Genomic DNA, 19,603 nt, shown 5'->3' on the forward strand with positions numbered 1-19,603 from the left:
GACTGCTGTTAAATTATAATACATGCACACTTTTGTACTCCACTCTGCACCCAGGTGTCCAAGTGTGCACTTTTTAAAACTTTCTTAAAGCGTTACTGCTAAAAGTACATATGTTTATGGTTTATTTTTATGCCTGACATTTGCAGTCAATAGGTAAATAAAACCTGTTATGTATTTGAAATTTAATTTGTTACTGAACATGTTTTTTCTATTCAAGAAACTGTGAAATGTGCAACCTTACCGCACTTACCTTACAACAACGAAACCCAGTCATTTAAGGCAACACATTATCAATAACGGGAAGACTTTCCAAAGTATTGTAAAGTATGCAATGCAATTTAACGAGTAAATTTCAATGTACTACTGTCCCCAGTGCCTCAGGTATCTTGGACTTCGATTAGCATGCAATATGAACCAACATTTATGAACACAAGTGGTATGAGACATTTTGAAGGCTCATTTGAGAAAAAAATAGTACAACTGCCATATCATGTATTACATCTCACTTATACCCTTACAGGCATTCCATGTCAAATCAACACACTGATATACTTTTTTCAACCTCACCTTCCATCATATCAATGAAATTTTTTTTACATGCTATGACACATCAGAAATAAATGTAGGCAAATTCTCAGATGTGTATTTGAAATATTTTTTAAGTTACTGACGTCCACAATTTTAAATTGTAAAAACTGATGCACAAATGGTCACAAATGTTGTCATAACATTGATTCTACCTAACAAACAGAACTGAACTTGGGGTCATTTTAAAGCTCATGAAATAAACTTTAAAATGATCAATCACATCACATGCACTAACACAAAAACCGTTCAAGGCCATACAAGATATACTTTAACACTGTACTTTAAAAAACCCATAATTTCAAAATGTAAACATTATGTCATAAGTCAATACAAATTCAACATACACTGAAAATTTGGAGGTGTAACTATCAATATGTTTAGCTACTATACTTGTATACTGCTAATGGTCACATTTTAGAATTTCTTATATACATAACTTCAGCCATTTATTGTAGTCAGTATGTTAGAAGACATACACGTAGTTCAGTTTTCTGACACTAACCTTATCTATTTAAGATAGGAAGCGTGTTTCTTGTTCATTTTGTCATTCTCCTCAGCTCTGAGACTGTTATGTTCTTCCTGTAACAATGCATAAATCAACTTTCATCAAGATATTTGGGGACTTCCAGAATGTCCAGTCTTGTGGAGTACAGTATGATGGTAATGCCCTATTAGGGTACAAGAATATTATCTTACTGTGTCTGTTGATTCTTGTGCAACAAGCACACACTCAACACATCACTTAGTCATATTCACATGCAACAAAGCCTGTAATATTCTCATAATCCATCTCATCATGCAATGATGCTGAATTTCCTTCCTTAAACTTCTCAAAATTTGAATACATATTTGTCTTCAATCTGTTTAAACTGACTGGGACAAATACATGAAGCCATCCAATGGGTACCAGTGATGGTACATGCATTGTTGGATTGTTCTTGCAGCTGTTCTTCCTTGTTTGTATTGGAGGGATGTTATTTACTCAAAATAACACATTTCACTGTTGTCCATATATAAGTTATAAAACTGGAGAACAGTCATTATTTTAAGATCCTTCCCACGGAATGTTGCATAAAAATGCCATTCAGCACTGACACAAAAATCCCTTTCATGGAAACACAGGCTGATAAAATTTTCTATTTTCATACTCAGCAGCAGTTCCATCAGAGAACTGATAGATATGGTATGGTACAGTTTCGTTTCAATTGGCATAATATGAAATCTTCTCAATATAAACAATATTAAGTGCCTTGATAAAGCTACTGTATCATGAGACAGACAGTTTGAAAATACAACATAACTTGTGTGGCTCAAAATGTCTGCATTTTTTGACTAAATAACAAAAGCATGAGTTGTGGCTTGGACATTATTCCAGTTATTCATTAAACTTCATTTTGCAGAATAAAAGAACATTTCCTAGCAAAACTGCACAGAGCAACTTGTTCGTGTTGAAGTCTAACTTGAGCTCATTTTGGAAACTAGACTGTTCTACTGCTGTGGATAAATGACATAGCAAAACCTGCAGTTTTTCAAATATGTCCAAAACTTCTACTCAATAAGTAATGCTTTCTAATGTTGACCTGTCTGTTGTTTGTATGTCACTTCATCAACTGTAAACATCTGCTTTAAGTACTATTCAATATGAAATAAAAAATTACACATAATATCACAGATGGCCTTTGCAAGTTCTTTCAGTACTAAACCCAGCTGTAAGTTCTTTTAGTTTTCTTCTTATTAATATTAAATTTGTAGTTTAATGTGAGCTATATATAGACATACTGAATAAGTATCACATGCTCCAGCTATAACTACATTCCTTGGCCTTATTTCGCAGAATGTGGAAAATCCAATTTTTTTATTGGGATACTACTGCTTAAATAATGAGTATGCTCCATTCATGTAGCACTGAACTGTTTCTGTATGTGAATTTTTTTTTCCATGTTCTTTTACAGATACAAAAATCTTTTTTTCCCTGGCACGCATCTTCTAATTTAATCAACATCATAAAATTCATGAATGTGCTTCTTCTGAGATTCATATTTTAGCATCTTACCAGGTTTAGGATTTGGAGTATGTAGTGTCTCATTAACTTTTACAAGTTCTTTGGTTTTTCCAGCCAAGTAATTGGTGCTCCAAACCCTTGTGTTATTTTTCTTACATTTAAACTCTGTGATAAAGTCATAAATTTGTACCTGTTTGCTTCTATTACTGGTTTTAAATTTAACTTTCTGAATCAGTACTAACCAGAAGGTGCATCTTCTTCATTTTCACTTGCTGACACGTAATTTTTTTTTTACTACAAAGGTGATCTTTTTCTTAAGATATTTCTTTCCTTGCAACTGCATATTCTTAATTGGTAATTCTCCTGTAGCTTGTAGGCTACTACTGTTCAGTATATCAGCAGCAACATTTGAAGCACTGACATCTTCTGCTTCACTGGATGCATCATATTCATCTTGCTGAACATTTTGTAGTTCACTGGCATCTGTTCTTGGCTAGCCATATAGGTCACAGGTTTTTCTCATTTTATAAAATTTAATTCTACACTTGGGATAAATTTTACCATGAAATGGATATTTATTGTTCAAACATTCTTAAAGGAATTCAATTCACAGGTTCAGAAGTCAACTTTCATAACAATACACCTGAAAGAAAAGTTGAAGAAATGCTCTCGTTTCACAAAAGGAAAACACCTATCAGCACACAGAAAAATGAACATATTGCAGTTTCTGGAAAGCAATAAGTTGTGACCTGTTTCAAATCATCATGTTCTGCATTTGTGCTGCAATCTACAGGGAAAACTAATTAAACTTTCTTTAAATCATTAACAACACCTATGATGTCATCTGTTGAGAGAAAGCCTAGTAAAATTTTCACAAAGCCTTACTTTTAAATGCCATGACCTGTGTGTCTTCTAACCAACTAACAAATTATTTAATTTTCTGAAGTGTTTTCAAATGTCTATTTTCAAACTTTAAGCATACATATGTATGTAAATATGCTAGTATTTACCTGCAATATTTAATTTTTTAACAATTTTAAAACTGTAGTTTCTTGAAAAATCCAAGGTCAAATTTTAAATGTAATTACCTTGAAATTCTTTACTATGTAATGACGTTCTATCACACATCATTTTAAAGTTCACTGCTAGTGCATTAGAATAAGCCCAATTTCAGCTCTGTATGTCAAGTAGATCTTGAGTTTGAATTAAATTTGTGATCATTCATGACACAAATTCCCCCATTCTTAAAAGTTTTAGATGAGAGTATCTCCTGAAATAACTGGAATAGTGTCATAAAAATTTGCACACATTCATTTCTAATTTATTATAGAATGTGACCAAGATTTAATTAAAATCAGAGTTGGTTCCAACCTGCCCTGATTTAATATAAAATGACCCCTTAAAAAACAAGCTGCTGGACTCAGTCATCCACTTAATTTCTGCAGTAGTGAATGTGTAAACACCATGCCTTGAAGATATGTGATGCCGTGGAGGTAGACTCCATGCTATCTTAATATTGGTACTAGGTCAGGATCATCTTTGGTTGCTTAACCGCAATCTCTGGGAAAGTGTCTCTGGTATCCAGTGGACAGAGGCTGTGAGAGCACCAAAGCTGGTCTGGACATGGTAGCAAATAAAAAAATTCCCTGCCCTTATTGAAAATGAAGTGCTAGTTGTTCAGTCCATAGCCTTACTGTTTTATGAATACTGGAGAGTCCTACGAGGCAAAGAGAATCCTCATAGTACTGGATATGACAAGAGTGTGAATTGTTTTGATGAAGACCATTCTCTACAAAAAGTTTATTAATCAACATCATTTCTGTACTATTAACTTTGTGCCCCTTAAAAATGCAGCCAGTCAAGAACTTCACCAGTATGACTAACTACAAAGGAAGATACCTGTTTTAACCAAGACATATAAAGCCAATGCATTTCTTACTCACCTTCTTCTTTAGTGAAAGCTTCTCGGACCAAGCATTTTCAGGATAGTGCAGGGACTGAAGCGGAAAAGTTCTGTGATCTACAATTTCCATGACATGGCACAATACATTTTTTGACATTCTGTTTTGTTGTTATAAATGCTGGAGGTACATATAAGATGAAAGATGGGTGGTAATTATGGCAGGCTGGATGCGAGAGGGGCTGATCTCATTCTATTTTCATGTTTGAATTCACAAACCTGAGTAAAATGTTGCTCAATAAACTGAGTTGCTTTGTGGTTCAGATCTTTACAACCATGTTGTTCTGCAAAGCTAGCAATACCAATTGCATTTGTGGGGTCAAGCTGACGTTCCAGAAATACGCAGCATGCATCGATGACATTAGTAACCTGTAACAGTATTTATTCAGTTTCTAAGAAAAACTAAGTTTCATTGGGAAGGGAAAGGTAGCTTCATAGATTACTGTACCTAATTAGCATCTGGAGAGAACAACTTAATTTCACATTATCACCCAGTCCTACACAAATGTTAGATAAACAACTTAAGAAGTTCTGCTACGAAGTAATGCTTCTTATTTCTTTCTTAGGTCATTGCCATTTGCAAATTATAGGTGTAATTAATGTAAATTAAAACAACTGTTTCAATGAAACGCACTCACAACAAACAAGTTGTTTATTTTTTTTTCCTTTGTTCTATGTCTGCTACCTGTGCATATGCACTATGGCTGGTAGAATCACATGTGAACACAGGTACAAGACATCACATTCTGCAACAGAGGCATGTGTGAAATCAAGTACTAACAAGCCACAGAGATGAAGACTACCGTCTTTTTGACTCGTTTCTAAAATCTTGTGATTTGAGTGTTAAATATTACTTAAAACATCTATAATGTAAAATTTTAATACAGAAGAAAATATACAGTGGAATCTCCAATTAAGTATTGTATTTTCCTTCATTTAACATTAAATGTCTCTACCTTCCACACCACCCTCAGTGCAAACTCCTCCTCCATTTCAGATTTTCATCAGCTTAGTGTTCAGATCCATTACCCATCCGAAGATCACTTATTTTGCAGAAATTTCACTATGTTATAACATAATTAAGATTTTTCTGTTGAAATGATATTGTTTGAGTTCAAAGTACTTTGAAATGGCATAACATTCATACCGCATTTGAAGAAAATCAGTCAAGCCATTTGATCGCCCTGATGACCGAGGCTCTGAAACGTTAGTGGATATCTACCAGACTACACGGTGCAACAACCCAGAAGACAGCAATCTTCAGACTCACCGCTATGAAAACCTCAAATCCTACAAGCTACAGGGTGTTACTACCGACAGTGTTGCAGAATCAAAACACCCAATTCATAAATGTCTTTAGTAACTCTGGATATCCTTGCTATAGCATTTCAAATAAGTGTCTGTTCAATCTGTAATCTCCTCTGCTGGAATTCAACAATGTGTAAATAAATTGGTCCCCATGTCAGTTGACACATGGAACGAAGCAGGAGCATCTCAATACAAACAGGGCCTTCATGACTCACTATGAAGCAGAGGGTAATAATATCTTTGACAAAACACAACAGATGAGAAGTCAATGTTTTGACAACTGCACAGCTGAATGAATTTTTAAATTCATGGGACAGTCAAGAAATATTCCAGCAGACATCCATCCACAGAGAGTAGTTGTTTTCGTCTTCACTGAATACACAGCACTGCAAGCACCAACCTGCAATTGGCCAGTGTTCAGTGTCTTAAAATGCAATATGAGTCAGTTTACTGGTTTGTGAGTTTGGTTTTTCTCTTCAGCTGGAATGACATTAAGGCTCCTTTGAAATCATTTCTAACAAATGTTCAACTAAAGTCAGACAATATGTTGAGTGCAATAATTTGCTACCACAAAATGTTAAAAAGATGTAACTATTCAATATTGTTTGATCCAACAGGTGAAAAATAATGTCTTAGTTCACTTGGAAGTTCTCCAAATAACTGAATAGTTATTAGCCATTCTGCCCACTTGTCAAAATAATCAATGTGCTTCAACAATGGCAGGTTTATGAACTCCCCTGTTTTCATCACAGAAATTACCTTCATGGTGGTTTATGCACATCTGTCAGCATGCATACATCTCATTATCTTCAAAATCACTGTCAAGACACCTGTTACCCTAGCATGAGTTTCTTGTTGTCAAAGTCCTCTGGCATTCAAATATGATTCTGTCTGATAGTTCCAAATAAGCTCTTGTGCGCAGATAATCAAAGAAATCTACAGAGAATAAACTGCCGGTGAAAAGTTTATACTCAACCCCTTCGATTCGCCTAGTGAGACTTTTTATGCATTATTTGCATAAAGTGCATGAAAGGAATGTATTTTGGGCTCACAGTGTCTTGTTTGGTTGCGTCTGTCCAAATGACTGAACTTAAGAACCACTGGACAGATTTGGATAAAATTTTGTAGGGAGGTTGTGCCACTGGGGACTGCTTTTGAAATTCCTACCAACGGTTATAATAAAATGGCATGAGAAGAAATTTATGAAGTTGGTTAGACAATAGAACATGCAATAGGGTTATGGAATTTGTTTGTTTACCATGGTTACAATGCTATAATATTTTATTCAGTAACACTGTTTGCCATAGTTACCACTGACTCCAAGAAAGCCATGGTAACATTGGTTTTCCTGGTTGCGGTCAATATGGTTACATTGGTTAAAAGGATTTTATTTAAGTCAGTTGGGATAGGTTTGTTCAGGTAAAGTTATGTTGGATTAGACCAGAGAGTTGGGTTAGGTTAGGAAAATGAGACTGGATGAGGTTAAGGGGAATTAGGTAACACTTTCAAGTTTAATGGGAGAAATAATTCCCACAACTGAAAAATGTATTGAAGTGAATATATTTTCTTTCACGTTTTTCCATTGACTACCCACTATGAGAGCCTTAAATGAACCCATCATGAATATGTAAAGTGGGGTGAAGAAAACCATACACGAAACATGACTTGACCTTCCTTCACGAAATAGAGACAATCTAATGACCTTTGTATCACATGGTTGGGATGAAGTTGTTTCATCTCAGCGTTATGTTCAGTCTCCAAGTCCCACTGAGAAAAGTGGGATCTGTGCCTGAAGCTCAGAGATTCTGGACATCTTATTAAAGATGCCAGGTCTTCAAAACAGCTCCTTCAAGGATTAACATACCAATTCATACTTTGTACATGCAACTTGAAAATTTTACAAAGCAAAGATGACTCTAAGTACGTATTTTTTTTTATTGGATTGTTTGTCTACAGTCAGATTTGAACATGGATGCCAATAAGCAACAAATCATGGAAAAATAAGATATATTTACTTCCTCACACTTCTAGCCTTGCTATTGCAGTACAAATAGTACAGTAATAATGTTATATTTTGTCCATTAACAAAAATGTACTAGACTAAGTATGCTTTACAGATAAAAAACTATTACACAATACCTTTTGAACATCACAATCTATAGAATTTGGTGTCTATTTTCAAATGCTCTCAGCACGAGTTCCACACGGAGAATTTGAAATATACAGCTCAATAATACACAACTGCATAGTTTAAATGTGTATTTGTGTGAATACAACATATATAGTTCAGGGAGAAAAAAAGCAAACATTAACACTAAAATTGGCTTACATGACCCTTGAGTCAGTGCTAATATGCTAACCACTTGTCTACCAACAAATATATACAGCCAAATGAAAAATAGTCTTCTCCATCACTTTTCTGTGGAACCTACACACAAGCCTTGGATAACTCAGAAGCATTAATTCATGTTTGTCTTCAAATTAGACAGACATATTGGTGTCTTTGCTTAATAGACATTTGGCATCACTATTTGCAATTAAAGGAAGGTAAATAAAAACCACATATGGACAAACACAAAGAGATTACTAATGACTGGAAATATGACACCAGGTGTATGCACATATTACTGCCAGTTTCAGACATATTAAATTTTAGGCACTTAATTTTTGTTATGCACAGTGTACATTATTTCATTCCTCGTAAAACATGCTGAAATTGGTCATCCCCTACATCCATGTATGTCCACACATTATGCCCCAAGCTAAAAATACATACTGTAACAAGTTTGTGGCTTCAGTCTCCTGGCAAACATATTTTTTGATGTCACTAAATTGTTCATGCAGACTTTCCCTTCAGTAGGACCAACAAGATAATATCTTGGTGGTCACAGGTCTTGTAACAATACACCAGTCTCCCAAAAACTTGGAACATTACATTCAGTTGTACATGAACATCAGGTATGACCACTTTCAGCAACATACGTGGTGGGATGTGGTTCACATGGACTGAGGTACATAACTACAATATTTATCACCACAGGTGAATAAATAATGATATTACTGTTTAATGTTTGGGACCTCAAGTGAGAGAATCATTCTGTATAATAGGTCTGTGTCACAACTTCATATTTCATAATCATTCTAACTTTTCTTAATATTCCTCTAATTTTCTTTTCCTTTCAAGCATGAACTGTAATACTGAGAGATTTAAATAAAAGGAAGGAATCCTGTCCTATAACTTTTACTCACAATATGGTTCCCATGAAAAACAATATGTATATAACACCTCAATCATTCATATGTAGAATGCAAAAATAATAATAAAAAACAAATACAATCCTCCTTAACAGTTCTTCCAAAAGCAATATACTCAGTGTCCTGTTCGTTCACATACATGTTTAAAATTAAAACATTTTTGAAATCATAATGAAAACTGAGAGGATTTTCTTTGATATTTGAATACCTTCGTAGTGTTTGATACATAAAGTGAAGCTTTCGTGGCGACTGAAGTTGATGAAAGACACTCAGGTTATGAGCCGTGTCAGGTGGCTGACTGGTGAATAAACCATATCTTCTGCCAACGTCTCGAAACGCTGGCAGAAGATATGGTTTATTCACCATTCAGCCACCTAGTGTTTGATACCTTTCTTCCCGAGAACACTGTTGGCATGAAATACTTCAATAACTGTTGCATGAAATTATTTAATATCTTTCATTAAAAATAACACCACATAATGACTGTTAGTGTTACCAAACATCACAGGGGATTCACCATCCATTTATGTTCTTCACAAACATTGGAACATACCACGTGATACTGAAATAGCTGATCCTGAATTTTATAGCATACTCAGGAAAACATGCAACAGTCTGAGTGACTAGTGGAAAAAGTGAAAGGTGATATCACTTGATGTGGTAATGTCAAGAGTTTGCAGTTGAGTAAACAGCCCACACTGTATAAGATAGTATAGAGCATGGAGAAGATGTGTTTATTATCAAAACACTTCACCATACCCGCACTTTTGTAACAGTGCAAAGACCGTTTCAGAAGAAATTCAACGTTGCCTGGAAATGTGAATCATTGCTTCAGAGTCCAAGAAAATGTGACATGTTCCCTGTCAGTCAGTATCAAAAGAACAACAACACATGGGATTTGATGTATCCTGACAACATCCGATTAGTACATATGTTCACTGCAGCCAAGAAACAGCAGAGACATGAGTTCTGTTGGAACTTCTTACAGTTTGTGCAGCAGCAGCCTGCCACCTTGCACTGTCTGTGGTTTAGTAATAAAGTCCATTTCCGCTTCGGTGGGTTCATGAACAAGCAAAACAAAAGATTCTGGGCCTCCAAAAATCCACACAGAGATGTGAAAATCTCGCTGCAGCCTACAAAATGTACGATGTTGTGTGCAATCAGTAAGCAATTTTTCTCAGCAGGATTGTGGCACACAAACATACTGCAAATGTCAGCTCTGGCATCCTGTATGATGTGTTTGGTACCATATCCTGTTGAATCAATTTCCAGAAAGTCTTTGGTATGGGTGGTCCTGGCAACTATATTCACTGCACATGAACTCCTGCAATCCTGCTACCTCAAAGATCATGCGGACCAAATCAATCTGTACACTGTTTACGAGTTTCAAATGGAAACCAGAGCTATTGCTGAAGAGATCACAGGAAACATGTTCCGTAACACACCTGACAACTTTGTGGTTTGTTTATAGCAAGTTCACAACGTTCACAATGAAGACCAATGCACACAAAAATTCCATGAAAGCGACTTACATTAATGTACTGTAGAAAATTATGAATATACCATACATCAAACTGCCGCATAATACAGAATTATAGTCACATGAAAAAAATATCAGAGGATCTCCACAACACGATTCATAAAAAAAATGTCAGATACAATGTGCTTCATAACAGTGATTGGACCCACAATCATAGAGGTTCTGGAAATCTGAGGAATTTAACACATCCTAGGGCCAAAACTACAGGGAATGTGAAGTTCATTTCTAGCAACACACTACCAGGGAGCAGTTGGGATGGCTTTGATCATGCTACAGTTGAAAAGATGACTAGATAGGTAGACAGATGTAGTGGTCTTTGCATGAAATACGCCAACTTTATGGAAGAGTTTCTAAAACACTGTGATTGAGGCTATCGTTCTTCATATAGAAAAAAAAAAATTTCAGTATGTAATAATTTTTTACCATCCTCACTGCAGAAATATTTAAAACAGAACAAATCCCAAAGAAAATATGTCTCAATAAGTGGTATGCCTGCAAGTACCAATACACTTAAAGGTGACTGAACTCTGATTACAACAGCTGTGACCCTTCTAATGTATAAAATGTCATAATTTTGGTTTACAGTAAAAAATTTGGCCCATGAAATACCAACTGTGGCTGCACAGTTAATTTTTAATCCTCCTAAAGATCTGACTGGCGGACATGTCAGGATGAGGGGGATGGTAGTTAGTGAAAAGTACAGGACAGAAGGCGCTAACATAGTAATAATTATTTCCTCAATATGAAATTCAGTTTATAGCAGCCAAAATAAGGTTAAGAAGTTATAAAATTTGTACTTTCTTAACCCCCTTGACTGTTTTAATTTAATAAAAACAGCAAGAAGAAAAGTCGAAGATGACAATACATACCTGGAACATGGTGGCTGCTGGCAGCAATTGACAAACTGTAACTTCAGTCACTCTTATCTGGCCTGTGTACATGAAGTGTAATATCCTTGCCATTGCAGTGGGACACACACCTTGTAACTTTACACGTGACATTTCACACTCTTTGAGACCACCTGTGAACATTGCCTGAAATAAAATGAATACATCACACAAGACTCTTGACATTATGTCAATTCATTTATGCTAAACCTTTCATGTTAAAACGTTACAAATAATGACAAAAAATTTGATTTTTATAAATTTTATAAATGTGCAGATATACTTTGTACAACAAAAATCAAGCACTTAAAATTGCTTGAATCACAATCCACAAGTGATGTAAGCATACAGCTGACATCACAATTTCAGTCATTAACAACCCTGTATTTATCCATTGTGGCTTTTCTATACTTTTCACTAAACTACATGGTTCAAAATGGCAAGAAAATGTGCTAGTGACTAAACTATCGCTGACAACATGAGTAGGTCTATGTTCACAAGACATTTAACACTTAAGAAGGTGGAAAGGAAATCTGAATTAGACAGAAACACGTGTATGTCCCCCTAATATTACGGATTATGGCTAGGAAGTCTTTGGAGGATCCACTGCCATACTGTAAAACCAGAGATGAATCAAAGTGTTTCAGTCTACAGGATGTATAACTTGCTGCTGATATTTTAAACATACACAAACAACAGTATTCTACATTAAAAACAAATCTGTGATAACTTCACCAAGTTCCTTTAATATTCACATATTTACCCAAACTCACAACCCAAGAGCAAATAAATCCATGTAAACTCTCAGAACTGTTCCAGCTGCAACGTTGCAAACCTGCAACCAAAGTAACTACAAATCTGGAAGTTTACCTTGCGGGCATCAGCAGAAGCCATGCAATCAATGTTATGTAGGTAAAGTCTTCATGTTCACCAACAGAGCAAACTTATAATTCTTAAATCAAATCCCTGAGATCTGAATTTATATCATCGTCGATATCGCCAACTCCTGATACCTTGTTAGTATCAAGAGACTAAAAAACTACAGATGAGTCAGCTAAGCCAATTTAAAATGGGGGACAGTTATACTACTTATGCCTTTTGGTCTACTCAGTAATTTAGAAGTGTGTTTGACTGTCATGTATTTCAATTCTTGCAATTAATTACATTATATATAAGAATCTTATCGTAAGATTTGAGGTTTTCACAGCAGTGAGTATGAAGATTTCTGTCTTCTTGGTTGTTGCGCTATGTAGTATGTTAGATGTCTACCAACGTTTCAGAGGTCATACTGCCTCCGTCATCAGAGTGTGAAGATTTCTGTCTTCTGGGTTGTTGCGCTGTGTAGTGTGGTAGATGTTTACCAACGTTTCAGAGGTCATACTGCCTCCGTCATCAGGGCGATGAGTATGAAGATTTCTGTCTTCTGGGTTGTTGCGCTATGCAGTCTGGTCGATGTTAACCGACGTTTCGGAGGTCATACTGCCTCCGTCATCAGGGCGATGAGTATGAAGATTTCTGTCTTCTGGGTTGTTGCGCTATGCAGTCTGGTCGATGTTAACCGACGTTTCGGAGGTCATACTGCCTCCGTCATCAGGGCGATGAGTATGAAGATTTCTGTCTTCTGGGTTGTTGCGCTGTGTAGTCTGGTCGATGTTAGCCAACGTTTCAGAGGTCATACTGCCTCCGTCATCAGGGCGATGAAGGTTAACATCGACCAGACTACACAGCACAACAACCCAGAAGACAGAAATCTTCAAGAATCTTATTATAAATATACATTTTTGGCTGTATCAAGAACTTGGGATTATTGGTTTGCTTAACCTACATCAGTCCAATGTACGGTGGTAGGGAATGTGAACTCTGTCTGTTCAAAGAACAATGCTGTGTGGTAGCATACTGAATTGTACTTTTATTGAACCAATGCCATAATTTAACGGGGCAGTGAATGTCTATAGAGGAGATGTATGCCTGGTATGACAAGGGTTAAAGATATGAGTAAACATTCATATCACAAGAGCATCATTCACATAACAGTGATCTGCAAAAATATTTTAAACACTGTGCGTACTGCTGTGACATTAACACTGTTAAGCGGAGACAGCAATACAGAATTCAGAGAAAAGAAGAGACTTGTCAGTGAGAGCAAATACATTTATCACAGTACTCAAATCGTGCATACACAGTAATTTTTCTGTGGAGACACATTATGGCCAACCTTGAATAAATCTGATGTATGACACGGCATGAATGAATCAGTATAACACATGACAAAGCTCAGCACAAATATGTGGTTAGATTTGGGAAAAGGCTTATACTTTGAGCAGAGCAGGAATTTGCATTGTCAGCCAGTTTGTGGCTGGTGAATGTTAGAAATTATTCAAAGTAATAACAAGCAAAGAGAGCAATCTTAAGTGTACGTAGTCTGCTCTAAAAATATTCACAAAATATGGATTCCAGTCAACCTCTCCATACATACAAAATCTAACACAAAATTACAAAAAAAAAAAAAAAAAAAAAAACCTGAGGATGAAAATGAAATTCTTGAGACAAGTAGTGTCTTGTATTAGCAAGGCTAAGAAGAGCGCCCCTAATCCTGTTCATATAACACAAAGTCACACTTGATTTCTCAACCTACTTTATATCGCCATGCTGTGTTTGTGTGTATGTGAGTGCATGAATTTCAGAGTTTGAACAAACCAACCAATTGATTTTCATGAAATTCAGCATGAACATTGTCCCATTAGAAGAAACCCAAATTTCATACTTTTAACATCCCATAATCAATCATAACAACACAGCAGATTCAGAAACTTATGAGGTGTGACACCACAGCCACTTAATTTTGGTACCAGACATGATGTTTTGTTATGTATTTCTGAAATATTCAGCTATTTTGCATCCATCTCATGTATGCTATATGCTTGGCCCATCTCATATCCCTTGATTTCATCACTCTCATCACTCTGATGATGGAGGTAGCAAGCGCCTTTGATATATCAGTAAATTTATACAAGACTACATGGAACATTATAGAAGACAGTCATCTTCATAATCACCACCATGAGAATCTGGTATCTCACCCTAATAATGTTTGGTGAAGAGTAAAATTATGAAGCTCCTCCTTGCAAAATGTTCTTCAGCCTAACTTTATATTCTCCATCTTAGGTCCAGACATTCTCCTCTGGACCCAGTTCTCAGAAACCCTTAATATATGTTCTACGATTAAAGTTAGAAACCTAGCTTCACACTCACATAGACAGATTAGGTTAGGTTACAGTTTCGTGAATATTCATCTCTGCATATTTAGATATGAGGCCAGATTGATGGTAACAAACATACCACAAATTTAAGATTCTCTTAACTTCTACATTACTGTTGGGAGTGCTGCTGACCACTCACCCCATCTGGTGCCGAGGTCAAGAAAGAGTAGGAGCTATACCTCCGCTCCCCCCAAGTGCCTGCATAGGCATGTAGCTGGACGCTTTACTTTAATTTACTTTACTTAACTTCTACATAAATATACAAGTAACAACGTGTCATTGCAAGGAAGTATTCTTCTTCTTCTTTTCCTATGGCGAAACAGCCCGAATCAAACCTTGGTCTCCTCCCATGTGGGAGGTTTCTTTGTTTCTGAAGTGTGCATTTATTGGTGAGTGACAAGCCCACTGCCTCTGCACAATTTCTACTCAATCCTGATTTGTCTACTAGAGCCATCTAGTAGTGAATCAGGAGAAACTTGGGGGTGAGAAATGGCCGCTGAATTTTGCTTCCAAAACATCTCGTTCATGCTCGTAAGATTCTCTTACATGAAGTAAATCTACGACATGAGACCGCTGGCTTTACTTCCCCTCCAAAGGAAGTTGTGCTACGGATTTTTATCACCCTTAGATATCCATCGTCCTCGGCCGGGTTTGAACCCGCAAACCTTGGGTCCAGTGGCAAGCACGCTAACCACTAGTCCACCAAGGGCGACATAAGTGTTACATTACAAAATGTTACACAGGACCTTACACTTTGTCAGATTCATCGAAATGATCTACACAACACTACTTTTTGGAGCATGTAATTTCATAAGTTTTTACAGATCAAGGCTACCAAAATCAGCGGCAATAAATATAGTGATGTATATTTCACACTTAATGAGAGATCAGGAGATCAGGTAGGGCAAGTGTGACATTGAGAAAGCAAATGATTATACACATTTTTTATAGACAAAAGAAAGTTAACTGTAACCTGGTACAGAATATTTTATACATAAAGGAATCAGATCAGCAGTTATTAAAGCAGAGTTTAATAATGATAGGACACTGTACATAACAATAAGAGGTCATATATATGATATTTTTTTCTAAATGTGCATGTCCCAACAGAGGAATTTCATTTCATTTAATCATTAATAACAAACACAAAAATATTTTAAAATGTCATTTGAATGGCTGAAATTAACCCAAGAACTTCTGCAGTAACCTGACTATAAGGATGGAAGGTTCTTCCAAATCATAATTTTATTATTTAAGAATTTCCATGTGTGCTAATATGTGACACCGATCTTACGATCACGTACACGACTTTTCTGGCTAGAATGAAAACAATATAATTGTATTGACACTATCAAAACAGATACGCAACTTTATCTTGCTTAACATGCAATTTTTATACTATGAGAGTGGTTCAAGGTTCACCTGGAATTCTTTTTTATTTATTGCAAAATATGTTTGCACCTGAATGACGAAATACCCTTCACGGCAGATGGGAGCACATACTCTATGCATCTTCACATTGGAAGCAGTACAAAATGGTGTCGGACACACTCTGAGTGTAGAACAGTGCGGCACCATCAAATTTATGGCTAAAGAGAAAGCAAAAGCAGCTGGAATTCTCTGCAAGATTAGTGTATAATAGGAGAAGACCTCATCACATGCAAGTACAAGTCTGATGCATGTTGTTACTTTCGTGATATGCAGCTGGTTACATAATTTTAAAAAACAGGGTTTTTGCCTCTGAATTTCTAGATTAAGGCATTATGCTCTCTTTGATAACAAGTAAAGAGAAAAAAATTATATGCAGTTCCAAATCTGACACGTATTTCTTACATAAATATCTTCCGCAATTAATAATATTCCATACCTTAAAGTAGGGACTTGCTGAAGCTAGGACAACTTTGTGTGCATGGAATAGTTCTCCCCCAACTTCCAAAATCACATCAGTCAGCATATGATGACTCCGCATCATAAGCATCATCTGGAAGCAAACACAGTAAGGAATATTCATGTCATCTACATCTAAATTTCTGAACTGATGATCTGACCATGTATAACTGGTGATGAACAGAACACAGTTCAGAGGCAGTTACTGCATCCCCCAAAACTGGCTGGTGTAGTTGTGTTACAACTCTAGACCCTTGAAGGCCTGAATGCACAAAGCAAAGTCTTTCTGTAGAATCTATCTCAGGGGTAAAGCACGGTAGGGGCGTGATGCTGGCCATTCATCCCCATCTAGTGCTGAGATCAAGAATCATCATCATATACCCTTTTTGTCTGCTACGTGGAGCATAGGGGCCTCTTTCAGAGGTTCCTGATCTTTTCTTTAGACATTTGGTAGGGACTTCTTGAACGAGTTATCAGCCTATCATAAGGCCTCTACCAAAGACATGGATGAGAAATGGCAGCTCAATTTGCTTACGAAACATCTCGTTCATGCTCGTAAGGTTATTTTACATGCCATAAATCTACGACATGGGACTTCCCCTCCGAAGTAAGTTGTGCTACTGATTTTTTATTACCCTTAAAAATCTGTCGACCTCGGCCGCGAACCTTGGGTCCAGTGGCGAGCGGTCAGCCAATCACAGATGTGCTCATTAGATTGAAAACTGAACACTGCTTGTCAAATATCTGATTTTCGACTTACTTTCATTGCCTATTTCATGTATCAACACAGACAAAATCACTGTAAGATATATATCACGAACCAGTCCTAGCACGTAAAGTGAAAGTAATTACCCAGGTAAAAGAGAAATCAAATAAAGTGTGTCGGCAACAAAGTGATAAATCCCTGGCTTTCGGTTTGTTATGGTTTGGTGATAATGTCCGATTCGTGACTGTCGTGTGTGTGTAGAAAGAGAACCTAACCTAACAATCCTGTGGTTCCAAGCAAACTGAAGCAACACTTTGATGCAAGAAACAAAAAAACCAGTCAAAGTTTATGACATCTTCGGTACAACATCGGAAAAAGGTCTAGTTATAAATTATCCGAACTTATGGTAAAAGCATAACAGCAACATGCAATAACCAAAATATCATTAATGCCTGCCTGCAAAGAGATGGTCCAAATCGATCTGGGCAAAAATTGCTATCGCACTATCGGCCACAGAGTGATATGAGAAGTAACATCGAAGTACAGGTAGCTCTCGATTTACGCCGGGAATGCGTTCCTGGACGAACCGGCGTAAACGGAATCGGCGTAAATTGAAACTGTTTTATAATGTAAATAAATGGGAAGTCAATGACGTGAGTTCCCGGCAACCAAACATTGACGAGTAATATAATGGCATTACATTTAAAGCTCTGAAATAACGTAAATAAAATTAAGGGAATTTCAAAAATATATTTTATACACTTAAAATAGGTAATTCGTTGGTCCTCGCGATTGACTGCGATTCTTTCATGTGACTGATGTGTACAGTCATCTCTGCTGTTATGCGATAGTTGCATTCACGTAAGACGCCGACCTATAGAAAGTCGCGTAGTAAAAATAACCCCGGTACCTCCGCAGAGATTAAATTAGTCCTTTGAAAGTTTAAAGCGCCAGGAATTAAATTGCATAAGAGCAAACTCGCATATGCAAAAGTTTGCATTTCACAAACAGCTTTTACCGATTCATCGATCTCATTGGAGCAAATTCGCGTTAACGAAACATACGTAATTGCAGAGATTACTATATTTATAATTTTTATTCAAAATCAGCGATGTAAGAATTACGATTTAGTATAAGAATCAGTACGAGATACATTTTAAAACGTTATAATAGTAAAATATATTTTTTCACTTTTTGACTTGCTGGTCTCAAAATTGGCGTTATTCTGAATCGGCGCAAATTGAATCGGTGCAAATCGAGGGCTACGTGTAACAACAAATAGCTTAGCCATGGGTTCCCCAATTTAATCTTTCTTATCAGAACTTTTCTTATAATACATGGAACACAATCAAACAGTTAACATCCTACGACAGTTTCACATCACCGGATATTTCAGAAATGTTGAAGATACTCAAAGCATTACCAGTATCGAACATAGGCCGTCAGTATTTACCTCTATCCACTCTCCACTTATATTTACTACGGAAAAATAACATAATACCATCAAATTTCTAGATCTAACCACCAAGAAAAATAACCAAAACCTGAATACAACGTCTTTATAAAACAAACCACAACCTACATTCATCCCCAATAACTGATGGCATTCTCAAGAACGTAAAAGATCAGTTATAAACGATACATTAAACACAGCATACACATACCCATAAATAACAAAAAATATATAGAAATATAATCCATCAAAATCATTCTTCACAACACCGTATTCCCTCCCACACACACACCATACAAAATATCTCCTCAAACTTAATACGATCAAATTATCCTTCAACTGCAGACAGACCCAATAAAAATCACAAATCTCTTCAAAAAGACAGCAATCAATATTAGTTTATATAGACATTTAAAACAGAAGACAAAAACAACAGACAATATATAACAAAAGTGGAATTTGCCAGCTAACTTGCCAAGACTGTCATAAACATTATATAGGACAAACAGGTAGAAATCTCACAATCAGGTTCAATAACGTATAAACAGAGATATAAAAGGTAATAAACCCAACAGAGTCTATAGAACGAACACTTTAGAAGTTACAATGAAATTCCTCGAAGACGCCAAAAACGGGAGTTACATAGACACACCAGAAAAGTTCCACGTACATTCATTTAAAAGAAACAAACCCAGACAGCAACAAAATCCTGATAAAACTCCAGTAATACCTAGACCGTCCTCTCCACCCACCCCCC

The 19,603-nt window shown here is 36.3% G+C and overlaps 1 protein-coding gene across 12 annotated transcripts in view; it reads right to left on the minus strand.

The window, feature by feature from the left end:
* Positions 1-19,603, minus strand: part of Keap1 (kelch like ECH associated protein 1) — a 36,389-nt gene that overhangs the window by 12,001 nt on the left and 4,785 nt on the right. For 6 of the 12 annotated variants that reach the window (XM_022078328.2, XM_022078327.2, XM_087352892.1 and 3 more), the window contains exons 2-4: positions 16,668-16,781; positions 11,523-11,687; positions 4,770-4,919 (exon numbers count right to left, since the gene is read on the minus strand). In XM_022078328.2, the coding sequence (XP_021934020.1) occupies positions 4,770-4,919; positions 11,523-11,687; positions 16,668-16,781 (429 nt within the window). Of the gene's footprint in view, positions 1-4,769; positions 4,920-11,522; positions 11,688-16,667; positions 16,782-17,447; positions 17,469-19,437; positions 19,578-19,603 lie in introns of those variants that run through there. The other 6 variants (XM_022078332.2, XM_022078330.1, XM_022078334.2 and 3 more) reach the window with 6 other exon arrangements.

The sequence above is a fragment of the Zootermopsis nevadensis genome, unplaced genomic scaffold (assembly GCF_977971745.1).
Source record: "Zootermopsis nevadensis isolate Lab colony 2312 unplaced genomic scaffold, Znev_1.0 Znev_ptg000001l, whole genome shotgun sequence".
Lineage (NCBI taxonomy): Eukaryota > Metazoa > Arthropoda > Insecta > Blattodea > Termopsidae > Zootermopsis > Zootermopsis nevadensis.